This window comes from Corythoichthys intestinalis, chromosome 6 (assembly GCF_030265065.1).
Source record: "Corythoichthys intestinalis isolate RoL2023-P3 chromosome 6, ASM3026506v1, whole genome shotgun sequence".
In the NCBI taxonomy this organism is placed as follows: Eukaryota; Metazoa; Chordata; class Actinopteri; order Syngnathiformes; family Syngnathidae; genus Corythoichthys; species Corythoichthys intestinalis.
Genome location: NC_080400.1, coordinates 36,060,904 through 36,077,049, shown reverse-complemented (window position 1 = coordinate 36,077,049; position 16,146 = coordinate 36,060,904). Strand labels below are relative to the sequence as shown.

General features: G+C 41.2%; 1 protein-coding gene across 4 annotated transcripts in view; it reads left to right on the top strand.

Annotated features, from left to right (window-relative positions):
• The first annotated feature begins 1,736 nt into the window (after positions 1–1,736).
• Positions 1,737–16,146, top strand: part of dscamb (Down syndrome cell adhesion molecule b) — a 203,686-nt gene continuing 189,276 nt past the window's right edge. For all 4 annotated transcript variants that reach the window (XM_057838123.1, XM_057838122.1, XM_057838120.1 and 1 more), the window contains exon 1: positions 1,737–2,445. In XM_057838123.1, coding sequence (XP_057694106.1) covers positions 2,403–2,445 — 43 coding nt within the window. In that variant the 5' untranslated portion in view covers positions 1,737–2,402. The remainder of the gene's footprint in view (positions 2,446–16,146) is intronic.

The following is a 16,146-nucleotide window of genomic DNA, read 5'->3' as shown; positions in this document are numbered from 1 at the left end:
ATGTTCTCTTCAACTGTGAGGGACGGAATCTAATACAAAAATCCAGAAAATCACGTTGTATAATTTTTAAATAATAAATTTGTATTTAACTGCATGAAATAAGTATTTGATACATTACCAACTAGTAAATATTTCATCTCTCAGTTCTTTTTTAAGAACCCCTCCTGTTCTCCACTCATTACCGGAAGTAACTGCACCTGTTTGAACTTGTTACCTGTATAAAAGACATGTGTATCAGGGATAAAATAATAGACCTGCACAAGGCTGGGATGGGCTACAGGAAAATAAGATGGCAGCTTGGTGAGAAGGTAACAACTGTTGGAGCGATTATTAGAAAATGGAAGAAGCTCAAGTTGACGGTCAATCTGCCTCGTTCTGGGGCTCCATGCAAGATCTCACCTCGTGGAGCATCACTGATCATGAGGAAGGTGAAGGATCAGCCCAGAACTACACGGCAGGACCTGGTCAATGACCCGAAGAGAGCTGGAACCACAGTCTCGAAGAAAACCATCGGAAACACATTACGCCGTCATGGATTAAAATCCTACAGCGCACGCAAGGTCACGCTGCTGAAGCCAGTGCATGTCCAGACACGTCTGAAGTTTACCACCGACCATCTGGATGATCCAGAGGAGCAATGGGAGAAGGTCATGTGGTCAGATGAGACCAAAATTGAACTTTTTGGTCTAAACTCGGCGCGTCGTGTTTGGAGGAAAAAGAAGGATGAGTACAACCCCAGGAACACCATCCCAACTGTGAAACATGAAGGAGGAAACATCATTTTTTGGGGCTGCTTCTCTGCCAAGGCTACAGGACGACTGCACCGTATTGAGGGGAGGATGGGTGGGGCTATGTATCGCCAGTTCTTGGCTGACAACCTCCTTCCTTCAGTGAGAGCCCTGAAGATGCATCGTGGCTGGGTCTTCCAGCATGACAACGACCCAAAGCACACAGGCAAGGCAACTAAAGAGTGGCTCCGTAAGAAGCATCTTAAGGTCCTGGAGTGGCCTAGCCAGTCACCAGATCTGAACCCGATAGAAAATCTATGCAGGGAGCTGAAAGTCCGTGTTGCCCAGCAGCATCCCCGAAACCTGAAGGCTCTGGAGAAGATCTGCATGGAGGAGTGGGCCAAAATCCCTGCTGCAGTGTGTGCAAACCTTGTCAAGGACTACAGGACACGTTTGGTATCTGTAATAGCAAACAAAGGTTTCTGTACCAAATATTAATTTTGATTTTTGTGATGTATCAAATAGTTATTTCATGCAATTAAATGCAAAGTTATTATTTCAAAATCATACAACGTGATTTTCTGTTTTTTTTTTTTTTTTTTTTTGGTATTAGATTCCGTCCCTCACAGTTAAAGAGAACTTATGACACAAATTACAGACCTCTACATGCTTTGCAAGTGGGAAAACCAGCAAAATCGGCAGTGTATCAAATACTTGTTCTCCCCACTGTAAATCTACTAATTGCGAGGCACTTTTGTCTTCACTTTAAAAACTTTTATGCTCTGAGGTTTAACAGCGCGTCAGGTGCAGCCGTGTCTTTAATGCAAATGAGCGTCGTCTCTAGTGGCGTGTTGCCCTCAGGACGCGACCGGTATCCGCCTCTGCTCCTTTAAGGCAATGAGGAATTAAAGCGTCTGCAGGGGCAGGTGTGGGGGGGAGAGAGGGGTGGAGGTTTATTCAATGTAATGCTCCCAGAGCCCATGTGGTGCGATTACAGAGAGCGGCAGCGGGGAAGATACGCTTGCTCGCCTCTTGCTGGACGCACCGAGGCGGTGAAGATGATGACTTTGGAGTCCCAGCACAAACAACCTTAACCAAGCACTTTCTTCCATCTGCTTGCTCCTTCGCTAGTTTATTAATTTTTCTGCATTTATTTTATTTCATCGGTCCAAATGTTCTCTGTAAAACAGGTTACCTGTTAGTTAATTGAGGAAATTCGAGCGTCGGACTTTTCCTTTCTTCTCCATCTTCATTTTTTTTTTTTTTTTTTTAAATTCGATTGAGTTTAGGGAGTTGAGCATTCTGTTGTTAATGATCTCCTCGTGCACGCCTCTGACTCAGCATCACACACATTCGCGCACACACACGGCCAAGCGCGCGCGCGCACACACACCTGGGCTTCACCCCCTCAGCATCCTTTTGAGAAGCTGCAAGGCGCGGAGCAGAGGAGAGTGTGCGCAGCTCTCCCCGAGACAATCACCGGGCTCATTGGTGCTCCAAAAGTGGGGCAAAAAAGTAGCAAGGAGAAACCAAAAGTACGAGACCCGGGACTGCTTGCTTTAAAGACAAATGTTTGTCATTACACTAGACGCTCTGAAGAGAACCCCAGGAAGGCACCGGTGTGAGGAGGAAGAAGAGAAAGCATAGCTGTGGAGGGATTGAACGGAACAGGGCATGTGGATATTGGCTTTTACCTTGTTCCAGAGCATCTTGAATGGTAAGTTTCACCCTTTGAATTTGTTCTTAGTTGTATGCATATCTATTAATGATGCGTAGGGAACATATAATGATGGATGTGACCCATATGAAATGGATTTCTGCACGGCTGTCAAAAAGCTGACACCCTTGATAAAGAAAGAAAGGTGAAGCAGGCGTAAGATGCATTTAAAATCCTTCAAACCGTCCAACAAAATGCATCTCTCGCCTAAAGATGTCTTGATTGAGCAAATTGGAACCATTTGGGTTTATAATCAATAGTTCAGTTTAAAATAATGAAGTTATTTTAAATCTGAATGATTTTGATGTATTTCTTTAAAATTTAACTGTTGATGCTACATATTCTCCTGGCGCCACTGTGGCCCTTAGTAATAGGTGACGTACTTGATATAATGAACATTTGATTTGCCACTGTCCTTCCGTAAGCACATTTACTCAAATTTGCATTCAAACAGTCGAGAAAAATGCATGCACGTAAAACAATCAACAACAAATTGAAAGTGTCATTTATAGAACATTTTAAACGAAATGCTAATATACTGTTCCTTCTTTACTCCATAGTGTGGTCTATACACGTTAACATTATAATTTTCCATTGAGGGCCGAAAAAAAAAAAAAAGAATTATGTATTTTTTTTAAATCTCAAAACTAAAGTGCAATGTCGTAGCACATAGGTCAGATTTACTGTATTTCAATTTCAGTGCCGGAACAAAACACACACGAAACATGCATTTTCCATTCAAATGGACAAAAATCTCCGTCTTCATTCAAATGCATTGCTTGTTGTTTTCTTAGACCTGTTTTTTCGCATGAGGACACCAGTGCACACATGCATGTGGCAGATGCTGTGCACGCGTACTTGTCATGAATTTTCATTTCTATAATCAATAGAAGAAAATTGATAGTTTATTGCATTCAGTTACTGGCCAGCGTCCCTTCAACAAGGAGGGGATTATGGCTGCTTGCGTGTGTGCGAAAGGCAGGGTCGATGAAGGGAAAGAGAATGGTAAAATGTGGGCTTACATTTTCACATAACGGTACGCAATCAAAATGGAGGGTCAAGAAAAGCCGAATGCATGAGGCAGAAATGTGGGGAACAGTGAATTTTACAGATATGAATACATTTGAGCCGCATTGAGGCGCTGTGATGTGATATGGTGTGCCCCTAAAATGGATTTTCCCTTCTGCCTGGGACGATAAAATAAGGTTTCGGAAGGGATTTTAGTCTCAGCGTTGTCCCTTTTGTCATCAGATGCCATATACTGACACGGACTAAAATTGTGTTTCTTTTTCGCTCGTGCTGAAACTCATAAAAGAACAATAAGGATCCTTATCAATCTTAAACATCTGACTGAGATGTTACATCGACTGCTATGCAAAATTCTGTCTTGATTATTGTCTAGGGGATTATTGAATTGGCCTGTGGCAAACAGATAGGAATTAGGGTGCTGCAGGTGAAGCCGTTGTATTTATGCTGCGTTTTAAGATTTCTTTTTCCAAAGGAAAAACACACTTGATCCTTTATTGTTTGGATTTCTATTATATTATTATTATACTCACTGTGAGGCCTGATTCACGAACTATTGTTCATCATCTTGAAAATGAGGTGTTCATTGGCTGAGCAGGCGTTGTCAGACTGAATGAATGACCTTGTAGACAGGAGGCAGCACAATGATTGGTTTCTAGACAATTCTTGTTGTTTCAGAGTTAGGCCTATCAAATGCTCGCTGGCCTGTCTCTATGGCAACCTCCTTAATGGCTGACCAAAAACATTTACCATAAGGGCTATAGAAAACTTGCCGTGGTTGTGGAAGTGAGGCAAAAAAAGGATTCGATTTATTTCCTGTGTTCTTATTGTTTACCATATTTTGCACTGCATCTCGGGATAGTTTTACGAGAGTACTATCCTGCATCAGTTTACAATACAGAACCACTAAATGTTTGTATGCCAAATATTTTTAGGCTGGGAATTCAGTAGGAGGAGCTAATTAGAACTCATGTTAACAGTGGATGGAAAATTAAAGTGATTTCTGCTCAATCAAATTTTTTTTTGCTATGCTATATCAGCATTTACAATGGTAGTCCGCACATGATGCCCTTTTATTAAAATGTTTGTTTCGATTAAAACTCATTCACCCACTGTCAAGTGCTAGTCAGCAAATTAGTGTGAGGTTTCAAGTTAAAAGCTGCCCTGTCCAAGGGAAAGCATACCTTTAAAAATGTTTTTTTTTTTTTTCAAATTCATCTGCTAATGGAGAAAAATTATTCCACTCTGCTTCCATGAATTAAAAAAAAAAAAATCCACAATCTTCACAGTAGAAATTTCTTTGCACAATTAATGATATGATACGGTCAAACATTGAATCAAAAGTTGGACAAAATCAAAATGACATATGCTCATTTTATTTTAAAACACAATTTGGGATTTGATACATTTTAATGAGAACAAGTTAAAAACTTTCCCAAGATTATATGTAAGAAAGTTTTTCAGAAGCTCAAATTCAAGTGCCCTGAAAATTGCAAGAAGGTAAAAGGCCAAAGTACATTAAATATATACCCATATCCTCTATAAATTGAACATGAAGACCTGCAATCTTTCTCTTAACAAATATTCAAAAGTACATTTAATTTTTTTCCGCACACTAATGACCCGATTTAGCCATCAATATTCTACAAACACGAATGGAAACAAATTCAATCTTTCCCTGAGAGGTGCCTCAAGGCAAAACAGTATCAAGTTGAAATTGCCTATTCACATTCTAGCTGCAAAAACGTAAAGAGGAGCAGCAGCAGTGAAAATGCAGTTATACACACAGCGTTAATCCGATGCTTAAAGACTTATCACATATTTGTTCGATAACGTAACAGTTAGGCAGCGATCAGGGGATCACAAAATCAAATTTGTTTCTCAATTATCACTGACCTTTTCCCTGAGCAAAGAACGGGTAAGTGCGGAATCTGCGGCTGAGTCTGCAGCTAGGTTATACTGTAGTATGATTGGTTAGCCTGCCAGTTTTGTCATGACCTCATATTAGCACGCTGGAAAATCAGCTTGGACAGGGTGGATAGCTGGAGCTGGGCTGAGAGTTGAAATGGCCAAATAGCATGGTGCTAATATAACCAGGTTATGAAGAGTGATGAGTGGAAGTGTGGGATGACCCTTAAGTAAAATGACTACATTGGCCAGACACTGTCAATAAAGTAAAACCTGAGCAGTTTTACTGTCTTGTGCATTAAGGATGTTTACTGCTAAATAATTGTGGCTTGATTGCATACATTTTATGCCCATGAAATCTGATTACCTGTAGAAAACACACAGTCAAGTAATATATCATTTTGAACCTGTTTGATATCAATATGTAATACTGTAGGATGCGTTAAGCATTCTAACACACTTAACTTTCTGGCTCACTTGTGTGTTTTCAGAGAGTTTGTTGGGTTACATTCTGGCCACTGTGTAATTTCAAGTAAAAAGACTGCTAATGTTGGGCAATACTTACACTGATGTGCTATCATAATTGATATCCCTAGTTCATTCGGACGAACCGGATAATGAGGACTACTCTACTGTACGGCGCCTCCTTGAGCACGTCTAGCACTCTAATTAGGTGCGAGCTTTGGCCACTAACTTGCGTGCGTGCTTCATCCAGTGCAAAATCTAATTACCGATCATACTGTCTGTCTGGATTCCAGCAAATCGGAGGTGTAATTGCACAAGCCGGCGTGTAAATGTCTCTTGCATTAAAATGTTAACGATATCATTTAGCATCTGCGTGCAAAGAGGCTGAGGCAGAAAAGCCCTCAGCAGCCAGATGTAGGTGTTTGATCATGCGTGCAAAGTGAGGTTGTAGTACATTTGGCGGGGGTTCCCCCTCTTAGACTAGTTTTTCAGCAGAGAGGATGCTTTTCATTCGCTCAGCACCTGTCAAAGTGACATATCATATTAGTGTGCTGTACTACACACAGGAAGTGTCATGGGGAAGTCAGAAAAAAAACAAAGTTGTGGCGGGGAAGTTGAAAGGTATTTTTTTGCTCAATAAGAAACTACTAGCGAAACAGGAGTTCAAAACATTCAGGAAGTGAGAGAGATTATCATATCAAGTAATTGATTATTTGAATGCCGATCGGTTATGGAAATTGGTGGTGTTAACTGTGATGTTGAAGTGGAACAAGCAATACTTAAAAATGTAAAAAAATATGTCCTTTTTGGCCAAACAGCAATATTACTGACCACACACTGAGCACCATTCACGCAAGGACCACTAATTATATTACTATTCTGGCACTATTTTACTTTCATGATAGCGACTCTCAATTTTGATTGAAACTGATAGATGTTTTCATGTAACCATAGGGTGACCATATTTTGGTTTCCCCCCAAAAAAGGACACCCGGCCTGGCCTGAAGATACTTAAATTTGAATTGATATTCACTCAAAGATGCCTTATCACTTCTCATCATTTTTAAAGTGTTCCTCTTTCGTCTGGATAGAAAATTCTGTTTTATAACAAAATAATAGCTACATAACCAAAGACACAAATTCAAATTCTCAGAGGTTACTCAGCAGGCTTTAATTATTCCTAAAATAATAGAACAATAATAACGTAGTGCCTCCTCTGTATCTGTGAATCATCCTTGAACAAAATAATAGCTGTCTTTTCAATTCTTACAGTACATCTCAAATAATGTTCTGAATAATACCTTTTTGGTAGAAAATCCAGTTTTAACAAAAAGCCCTTTTTGTTGCCAGTTAAATAATGTAAATCAAACAGTAGCCTCACAAAAATACTAATTTAACAAATAAATAAATAAAATTAAATAAAACATTGCTTTAGTCTTTAGTTTTTTGTGTCTTAGCACTTTGGAGGATGATGGACACTGTTCCGACATCTGTTTTCTCTGTTACTGAGCACAGTAGAACCAACCACTGGGCAGGCTCTCTGGCAACAAGTCACAGGCAAAACAGTACCATAGTATTCTGTGAAAAGTGTCAGTCAATTTCAACACACGCTGATTGGTCCCGTGACAAATAATGAAAACCGGACATTTTCATGGATTTATAAAACCCCACTGGATGCCACGGACAGGATGTAAAAAGTGGACATGTCCGAGCAAAAGAGGCCATTTGGTCACCCTTTGTAGCCATTTCATTATATTTGGGAAGGGGTTATAGTCTGAAATAATATGGGACTGCAGTGCCTCATACAAATAACAATCAATAAAGTAACCAAAATAATAGAAGTAATTAACTCATTATGGTCATACACTAACACAAAATGTGACATCTTCAAATAATTCTAGTAGTGGCAAAAAAGTCTTACGAATTTATAGACCGTAAATTAGTACCATTTGAATTCTTAGCGGAGGGTTGTTGAAAAGCAATTGATTAAACCTTGGCAAGTGTTATCTTGGTTTAAAATGAGAACCATAAACAGTGACAATACTCATGTTTGAGCTTTTGTATGTCGTGAAGGACAGGTGGTGGAAATGTGATGAGTTTGCATCCATCACTCACCAAGACAAACATTGGAGTCGGACTTCATAAATACTGCCTCTTAATCCAGTCTTGCACAAATCACGGCAAGGCTTTGAACTCGACACACGTTGAGGCCCAAGGCTGAATCGATCTCAGGATTGCACGCAATGCATGTGCCTAGGTTGGCGCGACGTGTGCATGTCTAACAATCGCGCCTAATTGACCGTCTAGTTTTTACATAGTTCAGATGTTTTTCGTACTTATCTTAAATTGTTTTTTTAAATCCCCCTTGCTGGATGTGTGGTATTCCACTGTCAAAAAAATGGGGGAGGCAAGACTGAATTGCCAAAGTGACAGTAAAAAAATAACAACCTCAGTCTTCCCAACATTACTCGCTATTCATAAACTATGGAGATGCAATGACTGTGTATTTCTCAATGTAGAAAGCTAGAGAAACAATATGCTGTGTACAGTGTGAACAGCTATGTGCTGATGTGCTTGCACTGTGGGTTTAATTGGGTAGCTTGGTGGGTGTGACATAAAGGAGTGCGGCTGCTGGGCTTGATTTATTTCCTTTCTGGCGCTCATTGATCCCTTAGCCTGGCGTGAGACTGAGTGCATTGTCAATAATCTTAGCACTTTGTGGTATTCCTTGATTTTACCGACCTCTTTGCACGTTTGTGGTGTGATGCCGCAGTAACTTATCAAACGGGATTCGAATGCCCTGTTTTTGCTTGCATTTTCAATTAAATTATTTCATTTCTTTGTTGGGTTCACTCTATGTAAAACATTAACTAGATTGCAAATTGGTTGATTAGATTCTCCAGTCTTATGTTGTAACATTTGAGGAGCTAAAATGCCGTCCACAGTCTCTACTTCTCTGCAGAAGCTCCCTTTGAACAAATCTAAGCTACTTTAATGCGTTCTGTTGACAAAATAAGGGACTGCTAGTTACAGTTGTGGTCAAAAGTTTACATACACTTGTGAAGAAAATAATGTCATGGCTCTCTTGAGTTTCCAGTTATTTCTACAACTCTGATTTTTCTCTGATAGAGTGATTGGAACAGATACTTCTTTGTCACAAAAAACATTCATGAAGCTTGGTTCTTTTATGACTTTTTTATGGTTGAACAGAAAAAAGTGATCAAATCTGCTGGGTCAAAAATATACATACAGCAGCGCTGATATTTGGTAACATGTCCCTTGGCCATTTTCACTTCAATTAGGTGCTTTTGGTAGCCATCCACAAGCTTCTGGCAAGCTTCTGGTTGAATCTTTGACCACTCCTCTTGACAGAACTGGTGCAGTTCAGTTAAATTTGATGGCTTTCTGACATTAACGTGTTTCTTCAGCATTGTCCACAAGTTCTCAATGGGGTTTAAGTCAGGACTTTGGGAAGGCCATTCGAAAATCTTAATTCTAGCCTGATTTAGCCATTCCATTACCACTTTTGATGTGTGTTTGGGGTCATTGTCCTGTTGGAACACCCAACTGCGCCCAAGACCCAATCTTCGGTCTGATGACGTTAGGTTATCTTGAAGAATTTGAAGGTAATCCTCCTTCTTCATGATCCCATTTACTCTCTGTAAAGCACCAGTTCCATTGGCAGCAAAACAGCCCCACAGCATAATACTACCACCACCGTGCTTGACGGTAGGCATGGTGTACTTGGGGTTAAAGGCCTCATCTTTTCCTCCTCCAAACATATTGCTGGGTATTGTGGCCAAACAGCTCGATTTTTGTTTCGTCTAACCACAGAACTTTCCTCCAGAAGGTCTTATCTTTGTCCATGTGATCAGCAGCAAACTTCAGTCGAGCCTTAAGGTGCCGCTTTTGGAGCAAGGGCTTCCTTCTTGCACGGCAGCCTCTCAGTCCATGGAGATGCAAAACACGCTTGACTGTGGACACTGACACCTGTGTTCCAGCAGCTTCTAATTCTTGGCAGATCTGCTTTTTGGTGATTCTCGGTTGAATCTTCACCCTCCTGACCAATTTTCTCTCAGCAGCAGGTGATAGCTTGCGTTTTCTTCCTGATCGTGGCAGTGACAAAACAGTGCCATGCACTTTATACTTACAAACAATTGTTTGCACTGTTGCTCTTGGGACCTGCAGCTGCTTTGAAATGGCTCCAAGTGACTTTCCTGACTTGTTCAAGTCAATGATTCGCTTTTTCAGATCCATGTATGTATATTTTTGACCCAGCAGTTTTGATCACTTTTTCTTTTAACCCATAATAAAGTCATAAAAGAACCAAACTTCATGAATGTTTTTTGTGACAAAGAAGTATCTGTTCCAATCACTCTATCGGAGAAAAATCAGAGTTGTAGAAATAACTGGAAACTCAAGAGAGCCATGACATTATGTTCTTCACAAGTGTATGTAAACTTTTGACCACAACTGTACTTTGCAGTATTGTTCCCAGTAAACGGTCAACAATGGATTTATGGCAACTAAGTGTATGCCATATAGCGTGACATAAACAATTGACTTCACTACCAATAGACTTAGTCTCGGTCTGAACTGGGTTGGATTGAACCCCAGGAGTTGGGTGAGTAAGCCTCAGGGGTTCGGTGAAGGTTAAGAAACGCAGAGCCCTATTTTTTTTTTACTAAATCTAGGTAAAGTGCCGCTTTACATCAGGTTTTGGACTGCTTTGTCCTCGATTTACGGGCTTTATTCCATTTCTTTCAAATGCTAGCCTTCTATCTAATAGGAGGAGAAATTGGTTAGCTCAGTGGAAGGTTGACTGGCACATGGTATGAGGAAGTATAACAGACCTACAGACAGCGTAAACTGTGTAGATAATTTTTTAAAAATTGCGTCATTTTACGCCATAAAAATAGTATGCCATGCAAGGATGCTACAATAAAATTAGAATGTAGAAAAGAAAACAAAAAAAAGAAACAGTGTGAAATGAAATGAGTTTAATTTCGTTCGTTAAAATCAACAAAAGGCTAAATGAGTTGTCATAATTTGGAAATTTTAATAGGAATTCACTTAGGTTCATACTACAGGTCTTAATGGACAAATCCGATTTTTTGGCATATCTGTTTTTTTGGCGTGCCCGTTCAGACTTCCTTTGTCCATTGAGACCGTTCAAGTATCACGCATGCGCATTAATTTGCAGTCCGTGATGCGCTCAGCCAAGAGACCGGCATGCGCAGAAGCATCAAAACAAATTACTCATGCTAGCTGTATGTCATTCCAGAGTGATCATATTTTGATTTACAAAAAGAGGACACGAATAACAGACACTATTAATCCCCGTTTAGTCTAATATTCAAAGTTTATATGGACTGATAGAACGCATACACGCACACACGAGCCTTGACGTGTGTGCGTGAAATGACGTGGGTGCGTCAGTTTGCCCCAACTCGGCCATGTGTGCAATAATTAAATGTTGCTCATCCGGCGCACAGAATGAAAATCGAAAATTGTAAGGCTTATACTTTTCTTCATTTTATTTTCTTATGACTGTGGTCAAGTCCGCTTCGTGCTTAAAAGCTCGGTTGAAGCTAGGCGCTAATGGCTACATGGCTGCGGTCCTCCTTGCCTCTTGCTCTGTGCTGACGTAATTGCTCCATGAATTCCGATTTGGGAGTCTTGACAGTTCAGACCGCCAGTCACGTTCTGAAAAAATGTGGCCCAGATTGGATTTGAACCACATACGGAAGTGACTCAGATCGGATTTGAAATGGTCCAATTCTATGCGACTTGTCCCATTCAGATTGTCAAGTTAATGCCTGACTCGAGTCGGAAAAACACAAAAAAATCAGATTCGTGCATTAAGACATGCAGTATGAACCTAGCCTTAGATGTTAGCTTTTTAGGTTTTGTATTGGGAAAAAAAGGCTTTATTATAAAATTCCGAAAGGTTCGGTGAATGCACCTTTGAAACTAGTGGGGTTCGGTACCCTTAACAAGGTTAAGAACCACTGATCCAGACATTGTCTCAGTGATTTCTGGCTTTTTGGTCCAATCTTGTTAGTAATGTAAAGCCCAAGTCATGACTTAGAATTTCGTTTCAGGAAGTAAATACAGTAAACCCACATTTCCTCCGTTGCTGGTGACTGTCAGAAAATCTCATTCCAATTCAATGTCTTCTTCTTCTTTTTTTTTCTTCAGCGTCTCTCTTTTGTCCGCCTCAAATCAAGGCCAAGAGTAGAGCCACGCAGAGCTGTGATGAGCCTGTGCAGTAGAAAAGCAACGTAATGGAACAAGGTCATATAAGAGTAGAAGTGAAGAATTTGATGTGGTTACCCTTGACAAAAGGGAATAATATGGACCGAGTTCCGTCCCCAGAAGCTTGTCACCATTTACATGTTGCTCAGTGTCTCCATACACTGTTGTTCGGCCATCTATTATGTATTGCGTTATGCCATCCTATCTAGAACATCCATCCCCACCAGTGATTATGCTAATTACTATTTGATCAGATGATTAAATTAATACATGATTCATTCAAGGTATTAAAATGCTCAGAATACATTTGTGTCTCTTTGGTCCACAAGAGCCCCCGTCACTAGAGGAAAAGATGACCGGAGAGTAGAGCAGAGGAAGTGTAGACAAATATTGCTCTTTTTTTATTCAGCCCATGGCACTAGAACTGTAATAAACCAAGATGGGGGGCTGAGGGAGATGGTTGGAGGGATGGGGAAAAAATGAGGTAAAGGAGAAAATAAGGCAGGGTGTGTACGGGGTGGAGGATTGCTGAAAGGAGCCGTGCTGTGGTCCCCTAAGTGTTGAATAAACATGCTTGGTTTAGGGAAAATGGCTGTGATAAATGTTTAATATGATAAGTCCATAAAGACGGCCAAATGAGTCTGGAGTATTAAAATGAGCATGGCACGCAGCAGCAGTAGCAGCTTTGAAGGAGGAGGGGGAGAGATAATGGCAGACAGAGCTAACAGGATGAGAGCAGCCAGCTGCTGTGACATCGACATTAACACACTCCACCAGCTGCTGGTCACAGGCGTTTCTTGGACAAAATAGGGATGGCAGTGTAGCTTCAAAGGCCAGCTATGGCCTGATAATGACATTATCATTGCACAGGGAAAAAAACAGTCTCCTAAATTATAAATTACGTGACTAATTGATTTGATTTGTAAAGCGATTCCCTTGGTGACCCCAGAGGATCGCAAGTTTAAAACCTGTTGCGTGCGACATATTTAAAAATGAGAAATGTTCCTTGGTAGAATTTGCTTCTGGAGCATTAACATAGTGCCCCTTTTTCTTCATAATAAAGAGAGAATTTATCCATTGGGATTATGATTGTGGCATTTTTTTTTTTTTTTGAAGTGTGTTGATTTGAGGGGTAAAAAGCTGGTTTTTATTCCTTTGAAACTATTTTAAAGCAAATACATCTTAAACACTATTTTAATAAATGACAAATAGCATCATAAAAGTATATAGTGCATTGTAGTCTCAAACAAAGCAACTATCACTCTGACAATATAAGTGTTTTTATGACTTGTCTTAGACCCTCCCAGCTCTTGTTTTGAACTAGGGAAATAAGTAAGATAATTAAGCATGCTCAATAACATTTAAAGAAAGACCAGAGACATATACGTATCCCCAGTTGTTGAGAGGGGAAATAATATTGTGTATCTAGAGCACAGTTCTGCTTTGCACGCGCATGCATACGGATGCAAGCATGCACAGTAAACCAAATCATTAGTGGTTTTATTCGTTTGCACGAGAAGTTTTCTATGTAGTGTAACTGGATCAGAATACTCCATAGTAACCGGTTTGGAAGCCGTGTATTTGAGCATCCCAATTTGGAAAGGTTTATTTTGTTTAGTTCTTTATCCTTAAGTTTGAACGCACAATCCAGCTTGCCTAGCACGGCCAGACTGTTCTCCCTGTATTTTTTTAAACACTGTGAGAATAGTCTGGGACCCACCTCCTTAACAGCCTCTCGAGCCAGTACGAAATGATCCGTCCAATCAGATTTTTTCGTGACGTATTCTTAACGAGCAACGTCACTCTTTCACGTCAGAAGTCGTCTCCACAAGAACACAGATGGCGAACAGGAGAGACAAGAATATATTCCAATCCACGGTAAAATCAGTTTTAAATTAAGAAAAACACATATACACAAGTCATTGACAACAGGCTGTCTCGCGCTAGCCATGTTAAACAAACTTCTCCGTTCGCGCTGCGCGAGAGTTGTCGCTTTACCAACGTAACGTCTGCCCGTCGCTGATTGGTCCACTCCGCTGTCTGTTGCAGTGGCTTGCTCCGCCCTGGAAACTTGAACCGCTCATTGGTCGCCAGACTCTATAGCTGGAACAGCGGTGAGTCTGGTGTACCAGGCTACGCTCCAGCCACCTTTAAAGAGCTGCCTCTACTCGTTATATCTGGATTCTACTACGAATTTGGGGAACTATTTTCCCCCCTAATTTTAAAAAGGCGTGCCAGATGCTGGATTCATAATGTAACTTAAGGGGCCTTAACACTGCTGACCCCTAACCTGGCACGACAGACTGACTGTTCCATATATCTGTTACAGAAATATTTAATAAATCCATCAGGGCAAGATCCAATTGTGACCTTTTTCATGGGAAGAACCTTAAAAAAATATTCGGGGCCCTGGGGTGGCAGCAAGGCAGCTCTCCATTCGCCTGCGGGACTATCACATGTTAGATGGGACTCGACTGCTGATTGGACAATGGTTCTTCTCATCACGCTCATAAACGGCCAATGCGCACTAAGCCCAGGTTCATACTGCAGGTCTTAATGCACAATTCCGATTTTTTGTCATATCTGTTTTTTGGCGTGCCCGTTCAGACTGCCTTTGTCCATTGAGCCTGTTCAAGCATTACGCATGCTCACTAATTCGCAGTCCGAGATGTGCTGGGCAAACTGACCCGCATGCGCAGGAGCATCAAAACAAATGCTGGCTTAACGTCATTCTAGGGTAATCATAGTTCGGTGAATGCTTCAGGCATCTCTATATCTGTTCATAAACAGCCTGCCAAAATTACAAGAAATTTGAACGGGTTGGCTGGGGAAGGGCCGGGGCCCTGGGGTGGCACCCACGCAGCATCTCCATTCGCTTGCGGGACCATCACATGTTAGATGGGACTCACGCATGACTAGGTGAAATTAGACACAATCAAGTAGGAAAGGTCGGTCTCAGGATTAGCGAAGAGACAGCATAGAATAGGATTGCCTGGTATACCAGACTCACCGCTGTTCCAGGGATTGAGTCTGGCGACCATCCGGCGGATCAAATTCCGAGGGCGGAACAAGCCACAGCAAACAGACAGCGGAGTGGACCAATCAGCGACGGGCAGACGTGACGTTGTTAAAGCGACAAGTAATTAGCGTGAGCGGAGAATGGATAAGTTTATTCAACATGGCTAGCGCTAGCCATGTTGACTGTTGTCAATGACTTTTTTCGATGTGTTTTTGGTCATTTAAAACTGGTTTTATCGCAGATTGGAACATATTCTCGGCTCTCCCGTTCGCCATCTGTGTTGTTGTGGAGACGACTTTCGGCACGCAAGAGTGACGTTAATAGTTAAGAACATGTCATGCAAATAAACGAATCTGATTGGACGATTGATTTTGTACCTTGCTTGAGAGGCGGTTAATGGGCTGGGTCCCAGACTATTTCTCACAGTGTTTGAAAAATACAGGGAGAATAGTCTGGCTGGGCCAGGCAAAGAATAGGATGCCAACATACACTCGCAAGGGATTCACACCAATACTGAGTTCTAGACCACATGGATGATTTAGGTACACTTCACCCTTTCAAATCACTTATCTCTCAGACCCCCCCCCCCCCCCCCCCAAAAGAAATTTGAATGGAAATTCGGCTACAATAACGATTAGCCTGTTAGTTTAGCTACATCGGTTTTAAATTTGAAATAAATTGCTTCATTATGTAACTCGGAAGGGTTCGTTGAATTCACTTGTGAAACCCATGGGGTTAACCCCGTGGGTTAAGAACCACTGGCCTAGAGCTACTAGGGGTTAGTGAAACCTGTGCTGACCGTGCGTGTTAGCTTTGCTAACATGCAGGTGGACGTTGGTAATATTAAGACAAGGTACACAGCAACTCCTTTGAAGGCCCTTAACCTTAATGACTGCTGACATAATAAGGTTGGCTGTCCAGGATGCGCTGTGACCGTCTGAAGTCAGGCTTCTGTCAGCAACAATCTGTGCAACGTGAGCGCTGCTGCTTAATCATGTTATCAAGAGAGACGATGTATGGTGACC